The sequence below is a fragment of the Poromitra crassiceps genome (genome assembly GCF_964638095.1).
Source record: "Poromitra crassiceps genome assembly, chromosome: 1".
In the NCBI taxonomy this organism is placed as follows: domain Eukaryota; kingdom Metazoa; phylum Chordata; class Actinopteri; order Beryciformes; family Melamphaidae; genus Poromitra; species Poromitra crassiceps.
In genome coordinates this window covers 102,356,917-102,384,058 of record NC_139623.1, presented here as the reverse complement: position 1 = coordinate 102,384,058, position 27,142 = coordinate 102,356,917, and the positions used below count along the sequence as shown (strand labels likewise).

The window sequence follows — 27,142 nt, the reverse complement described above, 5'->3', positions numbered from 1 at the left end:
CCCCCACTGTGAAAGTAGAGGCTCTCCGTTCTTTTGGGATACAGCTGGTGTGCTTTGGAGTATCCAAGCACTGCTTTCATATGCCCTGTCCTGAACACGGCGTTGTTCAGCATGCTTAGCTAAACTGTCAAGCTATACACCCACTGTGTGTATAGGCACACACTGTGCCTATACACACATGTTAGGGCACGCCACGATGCCACGCTACGTAGATTAGCCTGTGCTTTGCAGAAACATGGTAATGATGAGGATTTGGAAGACCTCATCATTCTTCTGTGGCTGTGTGTGTTCTCATGCAGCCTCTCTCTGTCTTTGCTGCGACGACTGAGTGTGTCAGCTGTTGTCAAGGCCAAGGTCAAGGTTCACTTTATTTGTCTCCCATGGGAGACAGGAGTAAAAGACAAACGCTGCAGTACAGACATAGAGAATACATTAAAAAACACTATGGTGATACATGTGCAACACTACAATTTAGCTGAGATAGTCAGTCATTCATCAGTGATATATACTCATCACTGATCACAAATGATTTGACAATGTTATATTGATGTAATGTTACACATAGCACTGTTGGTACACTGGGATAAGCCCATTGTAAAGTGTCTGCATATCTTTTTTTGTTTTGATTACTAATTGTGATTGGCCTTTCACTCTTGACAGAAAACCCGGATCCACTGAGTTTGCAGAGCTACAAGGCGGAGGGCATCGGAGAACAAAAGCATGGAAGAGCTTTCTGCCAGTGACGCCGCCAAACCAGGCTTCGCCCTGGCCGACTACGCCGTCTTTGCTGCCATGCTGTTGGTCTCCATGGGCATAGGGCTCTTCCAGGCCCTGAGATCCAAGCAGAAAGAAGTCAGCGCCGACGACTTCTTCACCGGCGGCCGGGACATGACGGCGGTGCCAGTGGGGCTGTCGCTCTGTGCCAGTTTTATGTCTGCGGTCCAGGTTTTGGGTGTTCCCGCCGAAGGTTATCGCTACGGATTTAAATTCCTCTACATGTGCCTGGGGCATAGCATCAACACCCTGCTGACAGCCTTCCTCTTCCTGCCTGTTTTCTATCGGCTCGGCATCACCAGCACCAATCAGGTCAGGTGGCACTGAGCTTTCACAACCCGTTTGTTACGAGGAGAACAGGAAGGTCATGTTGGCCAGTAGGCTCGGCTGATCAATTAGCCCCGGTGATGCATATCGCCGCCGATCCACAATTGAATCATCCAATCACACACGGGAGAGATGATTAGAATGAGAAATATAAGTTAATGAACCCATTGTAGTTAATTCGTTTGTTGTATGTACTGTACTCTTTCCAAAGATATTATCATATCTCTATGGCATATTAGAGAGAAGGGCTATGTGTATGTGACGTTCAAATAGATTGAAGATAACTAAAATAATTAAAGGAACACTCTGCCCATTTTCAACCAGCTTTGTATCATTAGAACATCAGTAGTATATCAGAAAACTATAAATGGTTTTGAAGTCTGTCATTTAATTTGACAGTTATTGAATGTTAAAGTGTGGACCAGTGACATCACTGGTCCACACTAACTCAAATTAATAACTCATTAACTCAAATCAACTCTCAATAATTGTCAAACTAGATGGATGACTTCAAAACCGTTTACAGTTTGAGAGTTGATTTGAGTTAATGAGTTATTAATTTGAGTTAGTGTGGACCAGTGATGTCACTGGTCCACACTTTAACACTCAATAACTGTCAAATTAAATGACAGACTTCAAAACCGTTTACAGTTTTCTGATATACTACTGATGTTCTAATGATACAAAGCTGGTTGGAAATGGGCGGAGTGTTCCTTTAAGCAATTGACATAATTAAAGGAAGAGCATGCCTTTCTATATAGTAGGAGCAGGAAAGATTCCGATAGAAAGCTAAAGCGCACCTGCGGAACATCAAACATGGTGAATATAAGAGGTGTAGAGGGACGAGGGCTTGATGTGTGGAGGGATGCTCTGTCTTGTTCTAACTGGAGCCGTCTGCCTGTCACAGTATCTGAGGATGAGATTTGGCAGAGGGATGCAGCTACTGGGGAGCCTCCAGTTCCTTGTGGCGACGGTAGGCTAAACACAGACGTCATTGTCTTCTCCATTATTGTCCACAGCTGAAAACAGAAAGTGATTCAGCAGCTCATTTTCACCACACTCACCACCGGTTTAGTTAGTGAGTTACTAACAATTCTGAATTATTGGCACACAGTTTTTCCACACAGTACAAGTTGAAGCACTTGCTTTGCACCTTCAGGGAATTTGTCTTGCGCAAACTGGTACAAGTATCTAAGACAGTAGACTGCATACTATTACACATTAGTTTCAGTTATGCAAACATCCAATCTCATTGGTTGAGTTAAACTCCAGTGGGCGGAGCCACAGAGTTAATAAATTCACCCATAGAGTTCCCTGGAACATTTAGTTCATAGTGCATGTGAGTACATACTTAATAGAGTCCTCCTTAATTGGTTGCTTAGCAACAAGTTATTTGATTCTCACCAGTGCATTTCCCACATGTTAATTTTCTTATCTGTTGTATTATGTGGATATTATCTTCTCATTTCGTTTGAGAAATGATTAGTTAATTAACAGATATGATTACAGAGGGGGTCATCCCTATGTTCCCCGGGTCCTATGTTCCCCGGGTCCTATGTTCCCCGTTTTTGTGGGACTGGGGAACATAGAAGCCGCAATGCCGACCTTAGGTTTAGGCGTGGGGGTGGGAGAGGTTAGGGTTTGGGTTAGGGTCTGGGGGAGGTTAGGTTTAGGCATGGGGGGAGGTTAGGTTTGGCGTGGGGGCTGGGAGAGGTTAGTGAAAAACGGGGAACATAGGACCCGGGGAACATAGGACCCGGGGAACATAGGTACGCTCCCTTACAGAGTACGGCTTGCATTTAGTGGATATTACGATAAATACAGGTTAAAAATAGATATATATTTAATCTGTTAGTTATTGAGAAGGTTATCGAGAGAGTTATTGCTCTTGTACCTTTGTTTACCATTGTCAGGTAAAACGATACGTACCTACATAACAAAGGTGCATAATATGTGCAATATGTGCAGATGTCAGTACAAGGCTGCCTACATCTACCCACTGAGGTTTACATTTACTGCTTTAAGAAATGTTTGTAAAACTCCAATGTGCACATGGCACAGGGACAACATAGAGGACCTCACAAAAAGTGCAAAGGGGACAGTGCAAGGCAGTCCACCACGTCACTCTGCATTCAGCATTCAAAAACGAAGTGTGTTCAGGCAGCATGGCAGAGATATATTATAGTTAGTTGTTGCAGGCTGTGGTTTGAGGTAAGCGAGCTGCGTCTGAATCATGTGACTGAATCATGTCAATGTGTTTGGCATTGATTTGTCTGCTGACCCCTTCATGCTTCTTGTCTCAGCTGCTCTACACGGGGATCGTCATCTACGCACCAGCCCTGATCCTCAACCAAGGTACGATGAGGAATCATCTGCTGCCCCTCTAAAAACTCACCTACTGTAAACCCCAACATCTAATGGGAAAATGCATGCTGTTAATCAGAAGGCCCTTCAATCGCCCCGAGTCTAGAGACCGAGGGTCAGAACGGTACAATCTCAATACAGATGGTAACCAGTGAGAAGCTAGAAAGGTGGATGGTCTGTTTTCTCTGCTTCAGTCGGAACAAGCTGCAGTTTAGTTGAGTTTAGTTATTTTCCACTGAGGCAAGAACAGGCAGTATTTGAAACAAAGCATTGTGGAATATTGCTAATATCCTGTGGCTTCATGTGGATTGCATGCAAATCCTTAACAGTTAAAGGGCCACTTTACCCATTTTCAACTTGCTTTTTACAAAAATCGTAGCAGGCCTTTCTTGCCTGGACCAAGAGCTCCCCATTCATTCATAGAACTTCCTGGTCCAAATTGGAGCAGTTGCCATGGTGTCACTATCACTACTATCACTACTATCACTATTGCTATCACTATTGCTCTCTCTACCTTCGGTCGCAGAACTTCCTGGACTAAGGACATCATTAGGACATAAATGAAATGGAGGGACGCTAAACATTGTTCATTTGCATATAGACGACTACTGATTTTGCAATGATACACAGCTAGCTGAAAATCAGCAAAGCAAGTTCTATCAAGGGATTTTTTTTAACAAACATGTTCCCCCAGAAAGGATTTTACAGAGCGCAAGGACAGAAACATGTAAGAACAAGAAAGAAGAGACCGGATAAACCCCGTCCTTATTTCGTCACAGACGACAAACTGCGCACATGTGCATGACAGCCAACACACACGCACACACACGCACACGCGCACACACACACACACACACACACACACACACACACACACACAACACACACACACATGCGCGCGCGCACACACACACACACACACACACACACACACACACACACACACACACACACACACACACACACACACACACACAATTGGAGGCACCATGAAATTTGTCCCCCAGTTGCACTATTATTTTCAACCTCCCTGACAGTTATTGAGAAATCCCGCCGCCCCCCCCCCTGCCCCCCACACACACAACAAGCTGTTTTACATAATTATGAGAGCAGAATGTGTGTTTCAGAATCAGATTCACCTTTGCATCATTTTACCAAGTGCAGTAAATGTGCAGGTGTTTTATGGTGAATCCTGTTTGCTTCATTTCTTTCAGTGACTGGACTCAACATGTGGACATCTCTGTTTTCTACTGGGATCATATGCACTCTGTACACCACAATAGTAAGACCGCATGTCTCCATCTCTCCAGCATCCCCAATATCTGTGGTTAAAGACATTCTGTTTTCTTGGATGCAACACTTAATGGACATCGTGCAGTCAGATTTAGAATCAGTTAGATGATCTAATGATGGTTGAGTCATCTCTCTACAGGTGTTGTGAGGCTTACACACACACACACACACACACACACACACACACACACACACACACACTCACTCACTCATTTTTGTATTTGGTTTATTTAGGTTCACACTGACAAATTGCAAGTGAACCAGAGTTTGTAAACCAAAGTCACATGACTCACAAACGGCTTGTTTATTGGTTTGACCTGCTATCTGATTCTATGCCTGTCTGCCTACCTGTCTGTCTCTCTCCCTCCCTGTCTGTCTGGCTGCCTGCCTCACTGTCTGACTCCCTGTCTGTCTGTCTGTCTGTCTGTCTCTCTCCCTGTCCGCCTGTCTGGCTGGCTGCCTGTCTCACTGTCTGACTCCCTGCCTGTCTGTCTCTCTCCCTGTCTGCCTGTCTCACTGTCTGACTCCCTGTCTCTCTATCTGTCTGGCTGCTTGTCTCACTGTCTGACTCCCTGTCTGTCTTTCTGTCTCTCTCTGCATTAGGGTGGTATGAAGGCAGTGATCTGGACTGATGTGTTCCAGATCATAGTCATGCTGTCGGGCTTCATGGCAATCTTCATCCACGGCACGATCCTGGTTGGCGGCCCGGCGCGCGTCCTGGAGATCGCCTACAATGGATCCCGCATTAATTTTAATGAGTAACAACATTATTACATTTTGACGCACAAATCACTTTCACATAATGTGCAAAATATTGTTAGTAGACCTACAACAATTTCTTCTTACAGCATGGTCTGGGGGAGAAACACACACAGCCGTTATTATCCTATAGTAAATGACTGAATGATTATAGAAATATTATAGGCAGCCGGCAACACATGATAAATCTATAGAGGAGAGGCTTTACACAAAATATGCAGAAACTTACTGATCCAATGTGCTTAATTTTATATTTTGCATATTTGTGTATATCAACATTACATATCCATTACTGAAGGAAAACCACCAAATCTAAAGGGTACTTCACTTGACTTGAGGCACGGTAGAAATGAGCGTGCACACAATATTTCTAGTTATGTATAAGAAATCACTAAAATTATGGGAATTTTTTTTTCATTGTTTGGCTGCTGGGCCAGTGATATATAAAACTTTGACCTACTGGCCAGCTGGAACCCAACAATACTGGTACTGGTATCGACCTTCAAAACCCATATCAAACTTTACTGTAGTTCTTGAGGCCACTGTAAATTAGAGCGTTGTTTCCTGAGGTTTCTGCAGTTTCGACCTGGACCCGCGGCAGCGCTACAGCTTCTGGAGCATGTCGGTCGGCGGGACGCTGGTCTGGCTGTCCATGTACGGAGTGAACCAAGCCCAAGTCCAGCGCTACATCTCCTGCAGGACAGAGAGAGATGCCCAGTGGTGAGTTCACACCTGCTGTCAGTTCATCCAGAGCTGGGAGCCACCGCACAACAGACATAGTCAACAAACTAGACTATAAGCGCTGACAAGGTTCTGCGCAGCCTCGACTTGGAGCCTTATTTAACCTTGATTTAACCAGGTAAGTCATTAAGAACAAATTATTATTTACAATGGCGACCTGGCAGAAGGCACAGCCTTTTGAGGGATAGGCGGTAGGGGATAAAATAAATACCAAGTTACTTAGAACAAATTAAAACGCAGTTAAAACACAGTTAAAAACATAGCAGACAGACAAAGCAAATAAAACAAAAACAGTCGGAGCAGACAGGCAGGGGATAAGAGTTAGTCCAGGAAGCACTTGCAGGTGTCAGTGAATATGTCCATGATAAAGTCCTTGAAACCTGACTTGGAGATGAAATTGTCCAGTTTTTGTGTTTTTTGTAAGCCATTCCAGTCTGTGGGCACGGCAGAATGGAATGACAAATGACCGATTACAGAATGAGTTTTGGGGATTTTCAGCAGGATGAGGTTAGCAGAACGGGTGTTGTACGCAGCACGTGCAATTTGCAACAAACTACACAGGTAGGGGGGTGACAGACCAAGGAGAGTTTTGTAAATTAGCATGAACCAGTGTATTTCGCGACGGGTGTGTAGGGATGGCCAGTTTACAGAGGAATATAAAGTGCAGTGGTGAGTTCTGAAAGGGGCATTTGTAACGAAATGGATGGCAGAGTGATAGATAACATCTAGCTTTTGCAGAGTAGTTTTGCAGGCAGATCGGAAAATAGGGTCACCATAGTCTAACATGGGAAGAACTGTCATTTTAACCAGGGTGAGTCTAGCAGAGAGAGTGAAAGAGGAGCACATTCGATAGAGAAAGCCCATTTTTGATTTGACCTTGACTTGCAACTTGTTAATATGATGAGAAAATGACAGTGTTGTCCAGCCATATGCCCAGGTATTTATATTCAGAGACCTGCTCTAGGGTCGCTCCATTGAGGGTACTGATGTGATCTGAGGAGGTGACATGTGCACAGAGCCCTTTTTACTGAACCACATGACCTTGGTCTTAGAGGTGTTTAACATGAGGCGTAGGGAGGAGAAACCCTGTTGCGTGCTGTTGAAACTAGACTGGAGAAGCATGACTACAGCATCTGGGGTAGGGCTAGAGGCGTACAGAATGGTGTCATCGGCATAAAGGTGAATGAGTGAGTCACCAACAGAGATAGCTAAATCATTTATATACACAGAGAACAAAGTTGGACCTAATATTGAGCCCTGAGGCACACCCTTGGAGACAGGGAGGGGCTGCGACAGGAGTTGATCAGAGCTGACACATTGCACCCTATCGGTGAGGTAGTTTGAAAACCATGCCAGGGAGGGACCAGAGACCCCGACGCTGCTAAGCCTGTCAACAAGGATGGAGTGGTCAACTGTTATCAAACGCTTAGCTAAATCAATGAAGATGGCCACACAGTGTTGTTTACGATCGAGGGCAGAAGATATGTCATTGATCACTTTATGAGTTGCAGTTACACAACCAAAACCAGAACGGAAACCAGACTGAACATCAGACAGGATATTATGAGCTTTCCAAAATTCAGTGAGCTGTTTATTTACCAGTTAGCACAGCAGCAGCACAGGCCACCGGAAGACGGGGGTGGGTCTTCTTCTGTCTCCCTGCCTCAGTAACGCATACCAGGCTCTCTCAGAGGGCGTGAGGTTAATAATGTGCCTGTGGTCCTTCTCCCGTGACAATAGAGCCCTTTTCCCACATGCGCTTTGTACCGCAAAATGACCGGTACGTGGTCTAATGCCTGCATGTGAGAAAGGCGCCGTGCCGGTATAAGCGCGACCCCGTCGTCGCGGAGATTTCACCACTTTCCAGCCTGTCAGAAGAGCGGTATGCGCTTTAGCGGATACTAGTGAGAAACGGGTGCAGTCATTTTCCGCGACACTCTCATGGGCGAGGTGTACACACGTTGCTTAATGTTCCAGCGGGCATAATCTAATCATTCGCGCACATTAAAGCAAACTGGCGAAATGATCTTGTGATAATAAGAGCAGTAGCCTATGTCAGCTTCATGTGTGGGTGTGCTGTGCTGATTTTCCCCTCTCCTCTCTGCTCGCTCTCTGGCCACAGTCCGTCCTCCTCCTTCAGTCACAGCCCGACAGGGCAAATGCATGAAGCGAAAGTGGAAGTATTTTGCTTACGTTGCCGACAGCGAAGGCAAGCCGGGACACGCAAGCCCGGACACATCAAATGAAGCCAGTCTGTAAAAAGTGCTTCAACGCGATGCAGGTGAACGGATAAACAAGCAAACTTATTTCACCATTCAGAGTTTTGCCGACACGTCACTCCCCCACTCGCTCTACCCCCCCCCCCCCCCCCACATACAGGCAATTTCGCTGATAGATTCCCACATGCGCGAGCCGAAGTGTGAAGGGAAATGTCCGATATTGACTTACAGGTAATTTTCCGGTACGCATGTGGGAAAAGGGCTTAGGTGTCGAGGCGACATTTTGCCTTGAGGAAAGACACAGACACACACACACACACACACACACACACACACACACACACGTTGAAAACAATACCAGCCATCGCAAATCATTAATTTAATTGCTACTGTGACATCACACCACTGGTTCTGTCAGATTCCATAATAATTCTTCTCATGTGAACTTTGACCTGCCCTGTTTGTTCTCTCTGTCTCTTTCTTCATCTCCACCTTGGTCACAATCCTACCATTCCTATGCTGCCGTAGGCTACATACATACATATAACCTTAGTCCTGCAATAGGGCTTGTGAGATGCATCAATAACATCAACAACCACTGGCAGGGCTTAAAATTTGGCACGGGATTGCATCTTTTTGGAAATTCCCGCATATTTTCAATTTATAAAGGGGGAGTAATCCCGCAATGGTTTATGCCAGGGGTCTCAAACCCACTGCCCCCGGGCCAGACACGTGCCCTAAAGCGATTTCATACGGCCCGCCACTTGATATCAAGTTATAGTGAAATCAGGCCCGCACCTCCGCTCGTTGTAAAACACAGAGCGCGCTCCCGAGGCGCTGTCTTCATGCAGACGAGCGCAGGGTTGCCAGATACATTTCCATAAATGTGCAGTTCCTTGGGCGGTTTTGTGTGCATTTTGGCGGGTTTTGAACTCTTTGTGCTGGAAACCGTCAGCAGTATCTGGCAACATGGCTTCACACTCCAGGCCAGCGGGATCATCACTGCATGTCAAATCCACCTCATTAGCAGGTGAATCGGTTCACCCAAGTGAAAAGAAAAACATTTGCACGCTAAAATGTTGTCTTTTGTTGAGAAGTGAACATGTCGCTATAAAAAGGCAAAAGAAAGGCTGATGACGAGCACAGACAGTTTCAGGAGAAGTGGGAGAGTGATAATTTTTTTGTCGAATTCAACGGGAATGCCGCCTGCCTCATTTGCAAAGAGAACATCGCCGTACTAAAATAATAGAACCTGAAGCGAATAAGATTAAGAGGATAAGCAGGGATGCAAACTAATCGCCTTTAGGTAACAGTGAGTCACATTTTTCATCCCAAAATAGGGCACTTAAGTGAATGATTTTGTGTCTGCCCTGGTATCTGTCACCTTTTTAACTATCCATGACTTTGCATCCCTGAATAAGAGTCTAATTACTATGTCTTTTGTCATTGTGTTTTACCTGGAGACTACTGTAAGCAGCCATAGGCTTTCGGTTGTATTAAAGCCTTTATTTTTTTGTATTGAGTGATACACTTTACTAAAACACTCATATCATATTATAATACCCCAGATGTGCCTAAACTACAGGTTAAGTAAAGACAGAAATGTGAAATTATCATTAGTTATTGTATCTGTTATCAGACAGGAGAAGCAGATATTTACCGGTTATCGTATCGGCTGAAAAAATCCCCCCCAACGTCTATAAATCCCCCCTATCTGAAGAAAATAAGGGGGGAATTCCCCCCAAGTTGCAAAGTGAATTTTAAGCCCTGACTGGTTTTCTGAAAACCTTCTACAAATTAACAAAGGAAAGACTGAGATATTTTTTATTTTATTTTATTTATTTAACCTTTATTTAACCAGGTAAGTCATTAAGAACAAATTGTTATTTACAATGGCGACCTGGCAGAAGGCACAGCCTTTTGAGGGATAGGCGGTAGGGGATAAAATAAATACCAAGTTACTTAGAACAAATTAAAACACAGTTAAAACACAGTTAAAAACATAGCAGACAGACAAAGCAAATAAAACAAAAACAGTCGGAGCAGACAGGCAGGGGATAAGAGTTAGTCCAGGAAGCACTTGCAGGTGTCAGTGAATATGTCCATGATAAAGTCCTTGAAACCTGACTTGGAGATGAAATTGTCCAGTTTTTGTGTTTTTTGTAAGCCATTCCAGTCTGTGGGCACGGCAGAATGGAATGACAAATGACCGATTACAGAATGAGTTTTGGGGATTTTCAGCAGGATGAGGAATAGCAGAACGGGTGTTGTATGCAGCACGTGCAATTTGCAACAAACTACACAGGTAGGGGGGTGACAGACCAAGGAGAGTTTTGTAAATTAGCATGAACCAGTGTATTTCGCGACGGGTGTGTAGGGATGGCCAGTTTACAGAGGAATATAAAGTGCAGTGGTGAGTTCTGAAAGGGGCATTTGTTAGCGAAATGGATGCCAGAGTGATAGATAACATCTAGCTTTTGCAGAGTAGTTTTGCAGGCAGATCACACCACTGGTTCTGTCAGATTCCATAATAATTCTTCTCATGTGAACTTTGACCTGCCCTGTTTGTTCTCTCTGTCTCTTTCTTCATCTCCACCTTGGTCACAATCCTACCATTCCTATGCTGCCGTAGGCTACATACATACCGTACATATAACCTTAGTCCTGCAATAGAGCTTGTGAGATGCATCAATAACATCAACAACCACTGGCAGGGCTTAAAATTTGGCGCGGCGGGATTGCATCTTTTTGGAAATTCCCGCATATTTTCAATTTATAAAGGGGGAGTAATCCCGCAATGGTTTATGCCAGGGGTCTCAAACCCACTGCTCCCGGGCCAGACACGTGCCCTAAAGCGATTTCATACGGCCCGCCACTTGATATCAAGTTATAGTGAAATCAGGCCCGCACCTCCGCTCGTTGTAAAACACAGAGCGCGCTCCCGAGGCGTGTGGACGAGGCGCTGTCTTCATGCAGACGAGCGCAGGGTTGCCAGATACATTTCCATAAATGTGCAGTTCCTTGGGCGGTTTTGTGTGCATTTTGACGGGTTTGGAACTCTTTGTGCTGGAAACCGTCAGCAGTATCTGGCAACATGGCTTCACACTCCACGAGATCACGAGAGAAACCCATCAAAACAGCACACGTGAGGCTTGTTGTCACAAACTGCAAGTAAATCCATAGAGAAAATAACTAGCAAAGAGCGTTCCCATCTGCAATGGAAATTACTTCCTCGTTTACATGAGGGGCATGTGACCACCACATGCGTACACATGCGCACACATGCGCCTCAGGCAAACGAGGAAGTGATTTTTGTTCCAGAGAGGTAACCCTCTTGCTGGCTCCTCTCGCTATGGATTTAATTGAAGATGACTGTTTCCCATACTTTTGGATTATTATTCGATGATCGCATGGTAAGTACACAAGTCACAACATGTATGATTGTTTCTAGCGCTGTTGTGTGTGTTTTTGGGCGAAGGAACGGCGGTAGCATAGAGAGACTGCCACTGTACTATCTAACTAGCGTTAGGCAGCATCAACCAGGTGAGAATGCTATAACGTTAAGATGCACAAAGTTTCATTTGATATACAACTTGTAACAGTTAACAAGCAACTTTGACGTCGACACCACTAGTCTCTGCCTCGGTATTTCTCGGATCTGTATGGGGCCGGGTCTCAGATGTTTAATAATAGACGGGTCCATTACGGGTTCGGGCACAAATTCCCTGGGTCCATTAGGGTCCGGGTCCATGATTTTGGACCCGTGAAGACCTCTACTTTGAGCTATTATGACATCACAATTGCTCGAGTGACATCAGTGATGGCATCACAATTGCTTGACTGACTGATGACATCACAAATACAACCTAATTGCCATAGGTAATTAAGGCAATTAGGCTATACACGGGGCCAGAATTCAACGTTTTGATGCACTGTGGGCTCAATTTTTGACCGATCGAAAATCTGTTTCGATACTTTTGTGTAGGACAGTCTAACGATGCAGATGCTTAAGTTTGGTGTCGTTTGAAGAAAAAATGTGGGAGGAGTAGGGTTTAATTAGTTTTACAGTTTTTGCAGTTTTGCGGTCTTTAGACTTCATAATTGGCCATAGGTTGCATTGTACAAAAGTTTCTCCTCATTTGGGCGCACATTTCGGTGAAAGTTGCAAAGCCGTAGCACGTATGCCTGATTTTTTATGAATTTTCAAAGTTTTAAACTTTAGACGGTCGCTGTAGTGCCACCGTTAGGACTATTGGCCCCAAATTTGTGGCAAAGACGTTTGGCATGGGACTGGACCTTTGTGCAACGTTTGGTTAGTTTTCATCCATGGGAAGTCAAACTTCCCGGGAGAAGAAAAATAATACAGGCAAATACAATGTGGCTTCGCTGGCCCGGCCACTAATAACGTGAATGTTACTACCTGTTGCTTCGGGAGCCATACTGTTTTTCCAGTGGCGTCCCTGATTGGCCGGTTACGTTGTCAACTACTCTTTGTAATTTCTGGAAATCGCTGGGGGCAGGCTGGAGGCCAGACGGATCCGCATAAATAAACAGAATGTGAGTTCACATAATCAGTATAGTTTGCCAGGCCAGTATTCCTCGAAATTCTCCCCTCCTCGGAGTGTTTGGACAGGAAGTGGGATGTGTGTGTTCAACCCTCAAGGCAATGTTAAAAATACAATCAGAAATGGGAATGGGGACGTCATCAACAGCAACTCGGACATCTTTTTCGATTCCATTTCGAGCCTTTATTTCAACTCGGAGCCCACTGAGGGAGACCCCCGTTTTCGGTGGAGCCGAGTGCACAAACGTACAATATAGAAACAATACGTTAATGAATACACAGTGAAATATAAAAACAAAATCACACCAGACAATTATCATAACAAAATCAATCCGAGCGGGTACAAAAAGATACACAATGCTCTCTAATCATGGTGTTGAACTGACCAAGAGATGGGAGACTATTTTAAGGGTGCCTTGTAGAATATTACAGGAATGTGGAGCAGCAGGAACCAAGTTCTGTGTGAATACAGCCTACAGGGGACCATAACCTTATATTTGCAGGATAGCGCCTCTAGCAGATGACCTTAGCTTTGCAGGATAGCGCCTCTAGCAAAGGTAGCTGTCAACATTTTTCTGTCACGGTCCCCGCCGGTCATTTGCCCTGAACATATCATGAGCAGAGTTGTAAACTACTTGTAACACTGTTTGCTGTTGCCTGCAGGGCGCTGTTTGTGAACCTGGTGGGTCTGTACCTCATTGTGGGCAGCGCTGTAACCTGCGGCATCGTCATGTTTGCTTACTACATCAACTGTGACCCGCTGCATTCTGGGAGAATTTCTGCTCCTGATCAGGTACTCAAACTGTCCAGACAGGGCTAACAATCCATATGTGAACATTGATAGCACAGCATACACCTCACAAAGTGAATACAGATAAAGCAGTAACTGCTCTCCTCTCATGCTGTTTCACCTGTTCCTCCCCTCTCATCTCATGAAGTACATGCCATACTTTGTGCTGGACATTTTCAAAGACCACCCAGGCTTTCCAGGTCTCTTCCTTGCCTGTGCATACAGTGGGACACTAAGGTATTGAATCGTCATATGAATTGTAGTATTAGTAGAGTATTTTCATACTCGTATCCCTTATGTGTCTAGAAGTAAAATGGGAGAAAAATGGCTTTAAACATTCCACAACATTCCATTTTCTACAGTGGCATTCCACCAAAACCATAAAAGATAATACTTTCCCTTTTGTTTTATGAAAATAATTATTCACCACGATGTACTATATGCACTATGGATAATGCAAATAAAAACTCTCGTAACGGACAAGCCCGTCTTTTATTGTCACACGAACAAATAAATAAAATAAACAAATCAATCAAAAAAATCTCAAAATACCTGCAAAACTCATTTTCAATCTATACTTAAAAATATATATGTAAGTCCTAATTTTACATTTTATTTGCATTCATTCAGTGAAATACGGTTTGCTGATTGAAACTGTATGTTGTTACAATAACAAAACAACATGCCCATAATACATAACGAGGTTGCAAGATAGTAGACAGACACTTTCAGTAATTCATATCTGAATGCCATTCGACCCATTTTGTTTCAGTGGGCAATAGCCACGTTACTGGATGTAAGTAAATGTAGCCAGTGACTGACATGAGCTGCTGAGGCGGCGTTACTGTGACCAAGTGTCTCTTCACAGCACGGCCTCCACCAGTATCAACGCCATGGCGGCGGTGACCATGGAGGACCTACTGAAGCCCCACCTGCTCCACATGCCCCAGAGGAAACTCCTTCACATTTCCAAAGGACTGTGTAGGTTCAAAGCAGGTTTACTCACTGAAATATATACTTTAACAAGTTATTTGCGCTTGTATAGGCCCTTTTCACAGTAACTGAGGTGGTAAAGCAGGAGGTAAAGCAGGTGTAACCACTAACATTAATGAGGGCCTAGCTGACACCGGAACAACTAAATGGAATGGAACGATCATCCGTTTTCCAACCAAATGACAATCTCTTGGAATCAAGCAGATTCATTCCAGCGTATCAATAATGTCGCATGATTTCAAGACAAGTCTTTAAACAAGTTGATTTACATTTGGACCATTTTGACTCATGCTTGGGTCCAAGAACTGACCTCATGAACCGTCCGTCATTACATTTCATTATTGCTATTTTATCTTGTTTTCAGCACTCCTCTATGGGATCTGCTGTATCACAGTGGCTGCTCTCTCCTCCCTGCTGGACTGGGGAGTTCTCCAGGTACAGTAGACATTGTATGTATATCTATTCTGAAACCTCTCACAACAAAAGGAAAAGTGACCTAAAACCCATCGAATGCCACACACTCACAACAAAACAGCTGCCCATCTTTGAGCTTTGGAACTGATATAGGAACAAATTATATCAGAGAGATTTCACAAAATGCAGGTAGCAGCTATGGAGGACAACTACAGGTTGTCTTAAGTCTGGAACACATCAAGCCCACTCCAAAGGCTGGCGACAACAAAGGCAGACTGTGACTGTACGTCGCCCCACCGTCGCCTTTTTCGGAACCAAAGAATTGGACTTGAACACCCCACAAAGTTTGACTCAACCAATCAGATAATTATTACCTCCAGATCCTTTGTTAGTCTGTTTCCTGTCCTGACCTCTGAGTTCATACTGGACTGTGATATTCTCCTTGACATACTTTCTATAATCACTTTAAATGAAGCTTAGCTCAATGATGCATTTGGTTACCTCTCTCTCTCTCTCTCTCTCTCTCTCTCTCTCTCTCTCTCTCTCTCTCTCTCTCTCTCTCTCTCTCTCTCTCTCTCTCTCTCTCTCTCTCTCTCTCTCTCTCTCTCTCTCTCTCTCTCTCTCTCTCTCTCTCTCTCTCTCTCTCTCTCTCTCTCTCTCTCTCTCTCTCTCTCTCTCTCTCTCTCTCTCTCTCTCTCTCTCTCTCTCTCTCTCTCTAGGGATCATTCACGGTCATGGGTGTGGTCAGCGGTCCGATACTGGGAGCTTTCATTTTGGGGATGTTTGTCCCAGCGACCAACAGGCCGGTGAGTGGCCTGGTTCTATAGTTTACTATAGGAAGTTTGTTGATGCACAAATGCACAGACATAGGCCTAGACAGAATTCAATTAAATTCGCAAGAGAGTCCATGCCATATAAGAAGACAGAATACAAGACATAAAACATACAATAAAAAAAAACAGTTTATCAGTTGATACACCAGAGATGAGCTGTAGGCTATACAGAGGTGTGCAGAAAGCTCTAACGAACATTTTACATTGACAGAACAAATACTAAACTTGCAAAGCAACATATTTGTTAGCCCTTTTCAGTTCGCTGGTACCTTCACGTCATACGACCTGAATCCAGCGTCCTTTCCCAGAAAAGCAGCTCGGGGTTCACAATTAACTCTCAAGCCACAAAGATGTCATCCAAGATGGACGTTACAAGTGTCGCACCGAAATTTCAAACTCACTCACAGTTACCAGACAGTCTTGCATTGCAGTCTTGCGCGCTAAGGTATTGAAAGTCAGCGAGGCTGATAAACATTTTTTTATTATTTTTCATAAACTGGTTGATTCTTTCTAAACAGCAGTTCAAGCCTGCAGGCACAGACCCCGGTCGACACGTTTTTAGAGTTTTTAGAGTTAATTGTGAACCCCGGCTGCTTGTCTGGGAAAGGACGCTGGATTCAGGTCATACTGTATGACGTGAATGTACCAGCGAACTGAAGAGGGCTACATACATATTGGCCTGAGCATTATATTTTACAACACTGTCTCTAAATATCTTTGTAGTCATTCAAAGTGGAAAGAATGGCCAAGGTATTTTATTTCCTTGCATGTCATGAGAGGAATATCGCACAAGTGAAACGCAGGAAAAAACTACTTTCCTATGTTCTCGACATCTGACTATCACGACTTTACTCTTATAATCTTTGCCGTACTGTGAGCACACCTTCACTAATGGGCACACCTATATTAATTGCGAGATTGCTAGTTAAGTAAATAAAACTGAATAAATTGAATGAAACAGAATTTAAAAAAAATGAATAATAGCAATAGAAGAGATGCACACACACAGCTAGAAAACAGAGATACAACTAAAATCAAGATTGTTTACATTAAAGTGTGTCCCTATAACCACATGAACAAGATTCTGCCCTCCTCCCTCCCTGTCCTCCAGGGGGTTTTCGCTGGAGTGGCAGTGGGTTTCTGCATCTCCGTGTGGCTGGCCATCGGTTCCACTCTCCACCCGCCTAGTGCGGAGACGATGGGTGTCCTGCCCAGCTGGTCGGGGGGCTGTGAACCCAGCAACACCACTCTGAACAGCAGCCTGGACGTCATCTCTGTACTGCTTCACCCAGACAGCCACGGGTCAGTGGGTTCAACATGGCTGCCTGGGACTGACAGACTACCTACTTTCTTCCTGTGGTTTAGATTGGTTCATATACAGTAGAAGGAGATCTTTAATGTAATAAAAATAATACTCGAAGTGAACCTGGAGAGCGCAGACCTCCACCAAGGCCAATTATGATATGCAAATTTTGTGAGTCAGATCGGAACCTTAATATTCGTATTTCTTATCCGATTGCTCGATTAATCAATGGAATAATCGGGTAGAAAGCTAGATTACTAACTCCCCCTAACCACCCCTCGAACCTCTCCATTTCGAATTAGCCCTCCTCACTTTCAAAGCCCTCCATGAACTGGCGCCTCCTTACCTAACTGACCTCCCCCATCGACCCTCCCGACCCCTCCGCTCCTCATCCACTGTTCCAAACTCCGCAGCTTTGGCGATCGAGCCTTCTCCAGAGCAGCCCCCCTGTCTCTGGAACTCCCTCCCCCAGGGTCATCCGAGACTCACTCTCACTCACCATTTTCAAATCCTGCCTAAAAACCTACCTGTTCTCACAGGCATACACCCCCCTACCCATAACCACATCTACCGATCCTCCCTGCTCCCTCTCTCATCTTCCCTTTTGGCTGCCCGGCCCCTCTCCCTCCCATCCCCCCTCCTTCTATGTATCCCTGCTTACTTTCGCTATAGAGTACAGCAGGGATGGCACATTTTTGTAGTTGGAAGGCGGAAGTCCCAGACAGGATGGAGCTTAAGGGGAAAAGTGAATGTTTTTTTTTTACACATTTAGGTTTCAAAAGTCATAAAAGTGATTCAGGTTTGTGAAGATTATCCTGCTAAACACAAATTACCACTCCCATAAACTTTTGTTAACCACAGACCTTATTTTATTAATTTAAGTGAAATCTCCATTATAAAACCCCATTCACTTTTCCCCGGAAGCTCCAAAATGCTACTTCCGGACTCATTCCTGCGGTGCTCGTCTAGGCAATATGTTTCCGTCTGTTCCCTGTCGCTCATTTCTTTTTTGTTCCTCTTGTTTGTTTTTTGTCGACTCATATTGTCAGTGTCTTTGGGTCATTGAAAAGCACTTTATAATTTACATGAATTATTTAAAAATGTATCAATATTATTATTATTATTATTATTATTATTTTATTTTTTTTCGATTCAATTTAATTTAGAGATGTGTAGTGCAGTTTAGTGAAGTTATTAACCTTTATCTTGTATCTCGCCTCTTCCAAAACTAGGGTCATGCACTACTTCTACTCCATGTCCTACCTCTACTTTGGTGCAGTGGCGACCAGTTCGGTCATGCTGGTCGGGCTGATAGTCAGCTATGCAACAGGTAAGAACATACTGTAACGTATCGGTGATACGCCAAAGAACGGAGAGTTGTAGTTGGTACAGGGTCTTTATTCACAGGCTTCTTTAGCTCCTAGCAGCTAGCTTCACACCGCTAGCTCTACACACAACAACCGGTCTCGCTCACTCCATAGCTTGACTCCCCCCGGCACAGCGGCCGCTGGTCCTATATACCCCGTTTCCCCTAGGAACACACCCACACACATTAGTTCCTAGCTACAATCCAGACACTTAGGTTGCACATCACATTACAGGTAATACCTGGATTACCCGAACACGTTACATACTCCTCACCCAACATTAGCTCAATGCCCACATTGACACCCACAACCCACACATATCCCCCTGTACCAAAACACACCACCCCACAACATTTTGTATTCCCCCAATTTGTCTCTTATTTTTCAGCACACTTTTCAATTTCCGTTCCACCACCACCATTTGCATTTCTTCCTCTTTCCCCATTCCTCTAAATTCAACCCACATTTCAATTCTCTTTTTTTATACACATTTCAATTTACCAATAACCCCCACATTTACCTTATTTCGTTTTCCCTCTTTTCTTTACACTCATCTTCAATTCAACCCACATATAATTTCAGTTCGACAATAACCCCCAACATTTACATCATTCTTTTTTCATTACCTTCATTTAAACCTTTTTTTTCTTATTCACATTATCCCACTTCAACCACTATTTCCATCCACCCTTTTACAGCTTCTGTCCCACCCGAAGCACATTACAGTCGACACAGCTAAGGCAGTAGTCCTCTACGTCTCCCTTCATCTGTACCCAGTAGAAAACTCGACAAAGGCGGCTGAGTGTCTCTTCAGGCCCTCGATGCCCCTGCCCCCTGCGGCCCCTGTGCGCCCCCCGTAGCGCCAGTCCCCGCAGGCAGCTGGGCACCACCACGACGCTGCCACTCTTCCCGCGCCCATCTAACCCCAGAATCCCCGACTCTCTCACCCTCAAGTCCGGAAACAACTCCCACAGTTCCTTCGTGGTACTTGAATACATGCATATCTCCTCCAGGCGAGGCCGGTATCCGGCCGCCACCCACCTGCGCACCGGTCCAACACTAGCGTCCTCCGCCTGTCTGCGTATCCACTCCTCCAGATCGACATCCTCCATAGTCACGTTCTCATCCTCCCGGTCTTGCACTCGCTCGTCCTCCCGTCCCGCTCCCCCAGGGGGCGGCGTGTTGAGGACAGCAGGGCGGACACCATCGGCGTCGATCTCCACCTCGACTTTCTGCAGTGCAGCCGTGGGGGTTGTGTAGCGGCATGGTTGGGCCGGCTCCTCCAGCGTTGACCCCTCTCGCTCCCCCGGGGACACGAGCGCCGCTCCCCCGACTGTAACAGCATTGCAGGTGATGTCGCTCACTTCCCTCTGGCTGTTCAAAACGATCCCCGCTCCAGAGCAGCTAGCCTGGGCCGGCTCAACAGTCACTCTCCTGCCCAGCACAATCGGCTCTGTACTGCCCCGTTGCTCCGCTGCTTGTAGCTCAGGCTGCTCCACTGCTTGTTGCTCGGGCTGCTCCCCCGGCTGTGTGTCTCTTCCAGCGTTCACACTCTTAGTGCAGTCTCTAGCTAAATGTTCAGGCGACTGGCAAGCCCAACAAAGCCTCACCTGTTCACCGCCTGCACGTCTCTCCTCTCTCGCTGCTCTCCAATCTCCGACAGCTTCTTGACATTCTCTGGCTAAATGTCCCATCGCGCCGCATGCCCAGCAGGCTCCCTGCTGTCCATGTCGTTGTCCCGCATACCCGGTCCGTCTCCCGGGCTCGCCTCGGCACCACCTCGCCACGTGGCCCGGTTCTCCACAGCTCCAACACAGTCTATTTTGTGGCTCCTCCGTCCGCTTCTCTCCGTGCTGCGCGACCTCTCGTAGCAGCTCCATAAGCCCCTCTGCCCAGGCTGGTATCGTCTCCAACAGCCGTCTGACTTCTTTCAACACACGGGCTTCCATGCCCGCCAGCATCGAGCTGATCTCTGTCGTCAAACCCTCTTCTCTCCCGTTCGCCGACAGGCATTCTTCTAATCGCACCATCACACGTGGCGCTCGTAGCAGCTAGCTCACACAGCTAGCTCGCTCCCGCTAGGTCGCTCGAGCCTTTGATCTCCAACTTTTTCTCCGCCGTTCCTCCTCACTCTCTCCCCTCTCGACCGAAATCAGGCGTTACCGCTTCACTTCTGACACCAATGTAACGTATCGGTGATACGCCAAAGAACGGAGAGTTGTAGTTGGTACAGGGTCTTTATTCACAGGCTTCTTTAGCTCCTAGCAGCTAGCTTCACACCGCTAGCTCTACACACAACAACCGCTCACTCCATAGCTTGACTCCCCCCGGCACAGCGGCCGCTGGTCCTATATACCCCGTTTCCCCTAGGAACACACCCACACACATTAGTTCCTAGCTACAATCCAGACACTTAGGTTGCACATCACATTACAGGTAATACCTGGATTACCCGAACACGTTACAATACATTCAGACGGTGTCTCATCATAGAGGCGTGGTCAATGGGTCAGCATGGGGGAAATCCTCCCATTCTCCCCATTCAGCATAGTTAGCATTTAGCTGCTAGCCCAGCCCAGGCAGACAGCATCAGGGATTCAACCACCGCAGTAAACGCACATCTGAACAGACGTCTATGTACCTGCTCTAGAATCCCTAATCTTGTAGTGGGCCGTGGAGGTACTGCAGGTGGGCCGCGAGTGGTCTGCCAACACTCCCGATTTTCGTGGGTAATCAAATGGCTGTTAGCAGGGTGATTTTGAAAACTACAGTGGAGATCCTGTTATCAGAAGAAACTAGAAGACCTAAGGCATCCATTGGTACCAAGCATAATAATATAATAATTATTAGCATATTATGCTAGCTTGTGGACAAGGGGGCTAAATAACGCTCCAAACGCAGGTTAAATTTGGGCGAGGGAAAACTATTTCAAGGGGGTCCCTTGACCTCTCAGCTCACTTTATCTGAATGAAATTTGGTTCAATGGGTACCCACCAGTCTCCCCTTTACAGATAAGGTAGCATTTATCACAGCCTAGCATCACATTTTGTCTCAACAAATGTGTTATACATGCAAAACTTCTGATGAGTGAGGGGGGAGAAAATGTTGGCAATCTGAGGTGGGCCCCAGAAGATTTTCAGATTTCAAAGTGGGCTGCGGCATCCTTAAGTTTGGGAACCCCTGCTGTAGTGTATAGCCACAGCACCATCCTTTGGTGAGTCAGCCCATTGAAATATATTGGGTTTCTCTCCCCATCGTCTAGTCTTGCGCACCAGCTGTAGTAACATTTTGTGGGCGTTCCCACAGAGACCGACTGTATTTATGGAGAGACTGAAGTGAAATTCACATTACAATCACAGTACAATTACATTCAGCAGTTGAATGTTTTAACCAGTAACCTGTTTTAACCACCTAAACTATGGCGACCCAACAGTCTACAGGTTTTACACTGATGTAGGAGGAGTGAGCTGCTGTTGTGTTTGGTTGGAATGAAAACCTGTAGACTGTTGGTTAAGATGGTTTTGGTTTTCTTACTCTTGCACTGTAAATTCTCCAATCGAATGAATGTGTGGAACCATATAGAACCCAGCTATTTTGAAGTCTTGATGCTACAAATGAAAGGCTACCACACTGAAATCAAAAGCAGGAAATGCACGGTCCCAAACGATGATACAATTTTCTCTCCAAACACAGGACCAACAAAGAAGGATCATATTGAAGCTGGTTTGTTATGGTGGGACCTGCCTAAAAAGGAAGCAGACAAACCATCAGAGTACAGAGTGAGTATAGGATTGTTGCAGGGTCAATCTAATGTAATGTAACCAAACTCACCAACACACTGGATCTGATGTAACTGTCCCTGGTGCTTTATGCATGGTGATGCACATACAGTATAACATCCAACTCCAATCACACAGATGATTGGTCATCTCACCAACTCTTATTAGGGGTCCAAGCACGAAGTGCGTGGATCCCTATTGTATCTGTTCTGATTATTGTTTTTTTTTTGTTTTGTTTTTTATTATTCTTCTCCGGTAAAACTGTATGTACAGCACAAACTGTAATGCTCAGCGTAGCCAGACTGGGTACATAGATTGTAAATGTGCCTCACTACTCCGAAACAAAAAATGACCCATATCGGCCAGATGGTGGCGCTATAACAGACCATTTCGCGTTATGGTCCATATCTTCTGAACCGTGAGGCGTAGAATCAAAATTCCACTTCGGCTGTATTCCCTGGATCAATACGCATCTATCCATGTAGGCCACGCCCATTTCCGTGTGCCTAGATTTTCCGCCATTTTGAATTTGATCAAAAACCTACTTTTGCGAACTCCTCCTAGACCGTTTGGCCAAATCACACGGAAATTCTTCTGGGACATCTATGGACTAACCCGACCTAAAGTTATTAAAGGATTTGTATACGTGAAACCGTTTTGAAATTATAAATGTCTAAACTTTTGTGTATTTACTTTTGTTCTTTTCCTGCCCTAAAAGTGTGTGGATCTCAGAAACCATACACCCCCATCACCCAAACTTTCCACACAGGTTCACGACATCACCCACTACTCAGAGTAAAAAAATTACACCAATCCACCAGATGGTGGCGCTATAACAGCCAATTTCATGTTTGTCGGTCCATAACTTCTGAACTACTAGCTGTAGAATCAAAATTCCACATCTACTGGTTTCCCTGGAGCATCATGCATCTAACCTACTAGGCCACGCCCATTTCTGTGTAGTAGATTTTCCGCCATTTTGAATTTGATCAAAAACCTACTTTTGCGAGCTCCTCCTAGACCGTTTGGCCAAATCACACAAAACTTTTTCTGGGTCATCTATGGACTACCCCGACCTAAGGTTATTAAGGGATTTTGGATACGTGAAACTGTTTTGAAATGATAAATCTCGAAACTTTTAATGAAACACACGCCAACACTAAATTGCCCACAACTCATTAACCGGTCAATTACAACTACTGCTGCTACTACTGCTACCACTCCCACTACTACCAACACTACTACTACTACTATTACTACTTCTGCTACTACTACTACTACTACTACTACTACTACTACTACTACTACTACTACTACTACTACTACTACTGGAAGTTGGAATGTAGCATTTTGGGTGGGGTTAATGTGTTTTGGGGTTCTGCATCTGCTGTAGCATAATACATAGTTGGTTTAGATGTCACACAGTAATGCCCGATCCACAAAGACTTGACACCCATGTTTGAATAAAAACAAGTTTATGCCATAATAAGGTTACATCCGTGCCTTGTCATTGCTGTGGAAGGATGATGTAGGGGTATAGTAGCAGACACCAAAGCTGGAGGTCCTGGGTTCAAACTACGGCCAGGTAACTGTTTTATTTTTTGAAAATGTAGAATAAAGGTTAATCTGGATATAATTATGTATAACGCTGCTGAATACACACTGTGTACATAGCAGAATAACTGAATATGCCTATTCATGGTAACGTCATATTTCGACGTCATCTTGACATTCCTGTGTAGATGTCTAAATGATCCCCAAATCGGCTGTGATTTGGCCTAGTCCTGGACGTCACTGAAAGATGATATCAGAACATCATCATGATGTAATTGTGTTTGCTGGGAGCCTTCTTTCAGATGAGAGAGGAAAAACATTCCAATACATTATTGTGTCTTCACATGTGAAAGGTCCAAAAAGAGAATTCAATCTGAATTATCCTTGTCACTCATGTGCTCATTGTAACAGCACAACCCACACCAATTAGTTCACACACCTCCATTCAGGGCAGACTTTTAATGTAAAGTGGTGCATTATGTGTGTAATACAAAAATGTCCTTAATGGTAAATGGACTGCATGACAAGCTGCCATGCAGGGTGCTGGCTATAGTCACCAAAAGCAATTTCAGGGATAAAACCCATCAACCTTCTGTAGTGGACGCCACTACGCCCTATGGTGTGATGTGTGTGTGGGAAAGACACAATGACAACTGAAAATTCTGATTTCAGAACACAAAAGCTCCATCATGAGACAAGAACTAACCTCTCCTGTTGCAAAACACGTTCTTGAACACAGCCACGCAATCTCCAGCTAACATTTCCAAGATATTGAAAAAGTTCATGAAACACCGCAAAATAAGGAGGCAACATGTGGGGTTTTAATTACTGTTACTGACTTTACTGTCTGAAGTTGAAAGTTTTTCATCCCACATGGGGTTTGAACTTTGAGCCGCAATGGTCTTTAGTTAGCATAAGTCATGAGCTTTACCAAGTGAGCTATCCAGACTGTTGTATTTAACTTTGTAGACCATATTATATGTATCTGCAGAGCCAGAGAACTACTTGTCGTATTGACAGTATGTTCTACCCAAATACCACTTTCTGTCCAGATACTTAAAGGGATATTGTACACAAAAACTGCTTTCTATCCAAGTACTACTTCAAGTCACAAGTACTTATGTGACCACAACACCCTGACTGACCCCATCACCCTTACTGACCACTACACCCTTACTGACCATGCTTGGACCCCGTCATCGCCGCTTGCGGCTATATTTTTAATTACAAAGCTGTCATGTTTATCTTAATTAGGAAAAAGTTAAACATGCGTATCATTGATAATCAGTTTTTTTTTATATTGCCGAATGTGAAATGTGTAGAAATATTGACACACAAAACTGAAAATTGTGTTCATTTGTTACACAGTTACAAATGTTCTGATTGGTGTAACAATCTAACAAATTTGTTGGAAATGTTCAAGGATTGCTTGTACCTTGGCATCCAATGTTTTCATTTATTATCTTAACCGATTTTTATTTCATTTTATTTTCAGGGGGAGACGACGACAGATAATTCACATTTTCAGCCTTTGAATGACTTGCACAAAGCCAATGGAAAAGAAGAGGATGCAGGCTTTGGGAACACATTTCTCTGAATGGAGGAATCTGACTTTTTATTTTTTGCATTTTTGCCTTTATTAAACGGTTTACATTGAAGAGAGACAGGAAAGACCGGAGAGAAAGCAGGGGTGACATGTGACAAAGGACTTGAACCTGGGACATCACAATCATCATGACTCTGCTCCACCAGGATGCCCAAATGATTTTATTCCAAACAGCAATTTAACACTTTTGAAAGAATGTTGCCACAGGGTGTTTTCACCCTCCGCCTAAAGTACGACCCTTAAGGCCTAAACATGGTCGCCCGTCAGAGCCTCGCCCCGCCCTCCCCCTATGATGGCGGGTGGAGCGCCGTCATACGGGGAGGGGGCGCCGTCGGCTGACGGGGGCTGCTCGAAAATGTGACTCAGCGCCGACGATACGTGCGTGACGTCAGCTACACAAGAGTTGTGACTGGTCATTGCCTTGGCTCATCGTCGTAAAGTCGCCTTTCAAAGCATGAAATGAAGGGGAAAGAAAAAAGAAAATGATGTAAATGTTGGGAATGTTAATTGGAAATGTTGGGGTTGTGTTGAATGGAAATGAATGTGTGAAAAAGAAAGGAAATAATGGAAAACCAGGCATTAAGGAGTGCCTAATGTAAGCTAGACATTATGGAGGGCCTAATGCAAACTAGCCATTATGGAGTGCCTAATGCAAACTGAACATTATGACGGGGGGTGTAATAAGAAAAGACTGTTGGTGGGGAAATTGAATGTGGTGATGGGAAAAATGTTGGTGTGTTTTGGTACAGGGGGATATGTGTGGGTTGTGGGTGCCAGCGTGGGAGCTGGCTAAGAAGGGAGGAGGTAATGTAGCGATCCGGGGTTTGGCGTGTAATGTGGTGTTTCCGTGTTTAGCTAGGAACTGATATGTGGGGGTTGTTCCTAGGGGGAAGGATGTGTATGTGACCACCCTGTCTGAGGCATAGTCAGTCAAGCTAGGGAAGAGGGCTGACTGGACGTGTGTGTAGAGCTAGCAGCGCAGCTACCGCTGGGAGCTGATGTGAAGCCACAGAATAAAAGACTGTACCAACTTCAAGTCTCCGGTTCCTTGGACGAATACCTGATTCATTACAGTATGTACTGTATGTGTGTGTGTATATATATATATATATGTCTATATATGTATGTGTATATACTGTATATATATATTACTGTATATGGATATATTACTGTATATGGATTTTGGTGGTGTAAGGGCATGCTTCCTCGATTCACATCAGATGAGAGAATTATACATTATGTTTTTCAGCTGGTTCTTCGGTTCACTTTCACACAGGCAAAAATCAAAAGGTCCAGATAGGGGTGCCAACCAGGGTTCGAGTTATAGTCAGATAGCTATGGGGTCCCCCTAAATCGGTGGCCCCCGGAGGGGGTCGCCGAAAAAAAATTGGGCCGTTTTTTCCTCAAATTGTGGCCGTTTGAAGCCAGATTTAGAGGAATATCTAATTTTAAATTAACATTC

At 44.7% G+C, this 27,142-nt stretch overlaps 1 protein-coding gene across 1 annotated transcript; it reads left to right on the top strand.

The window, feature by feature from the left end:
- Positions 1-720: 720 nt before the first annotated feature.
- LOC310772383 (sodium/iodide cotransporter-like) lies at positions 721-25,671 on the top strand (the record flags this gene model as incomplete). Its single annotated transcript, XM_083632171.1, has 15 exons — positions 721-1,086; positions 2,009-2,074; positions 3,405-3,456; positions 4,680-4,747; positions 5,362-5,516; positions 6,097-6,237; positions 13,705-13,834; positions 13,980-14,068; positions 14,700-14,812; positions 15,189-15,259; positions 15,958-16,044; positions 17,183-17,373; positions 18,607-18,704; positions 22,435-22,520; positions 25,570-25,671. The coding sequence occupies 15 exons, from the start codon at positions 721-723 to the stop codon at positions 25,669-25,671; spliced, it is 1,815 nt and encodes a 604-aa protein (XP_083488297.1).
- Between the last annotated feature and the right edge of the window lie 1,471 nt (positions 25,672-27,142).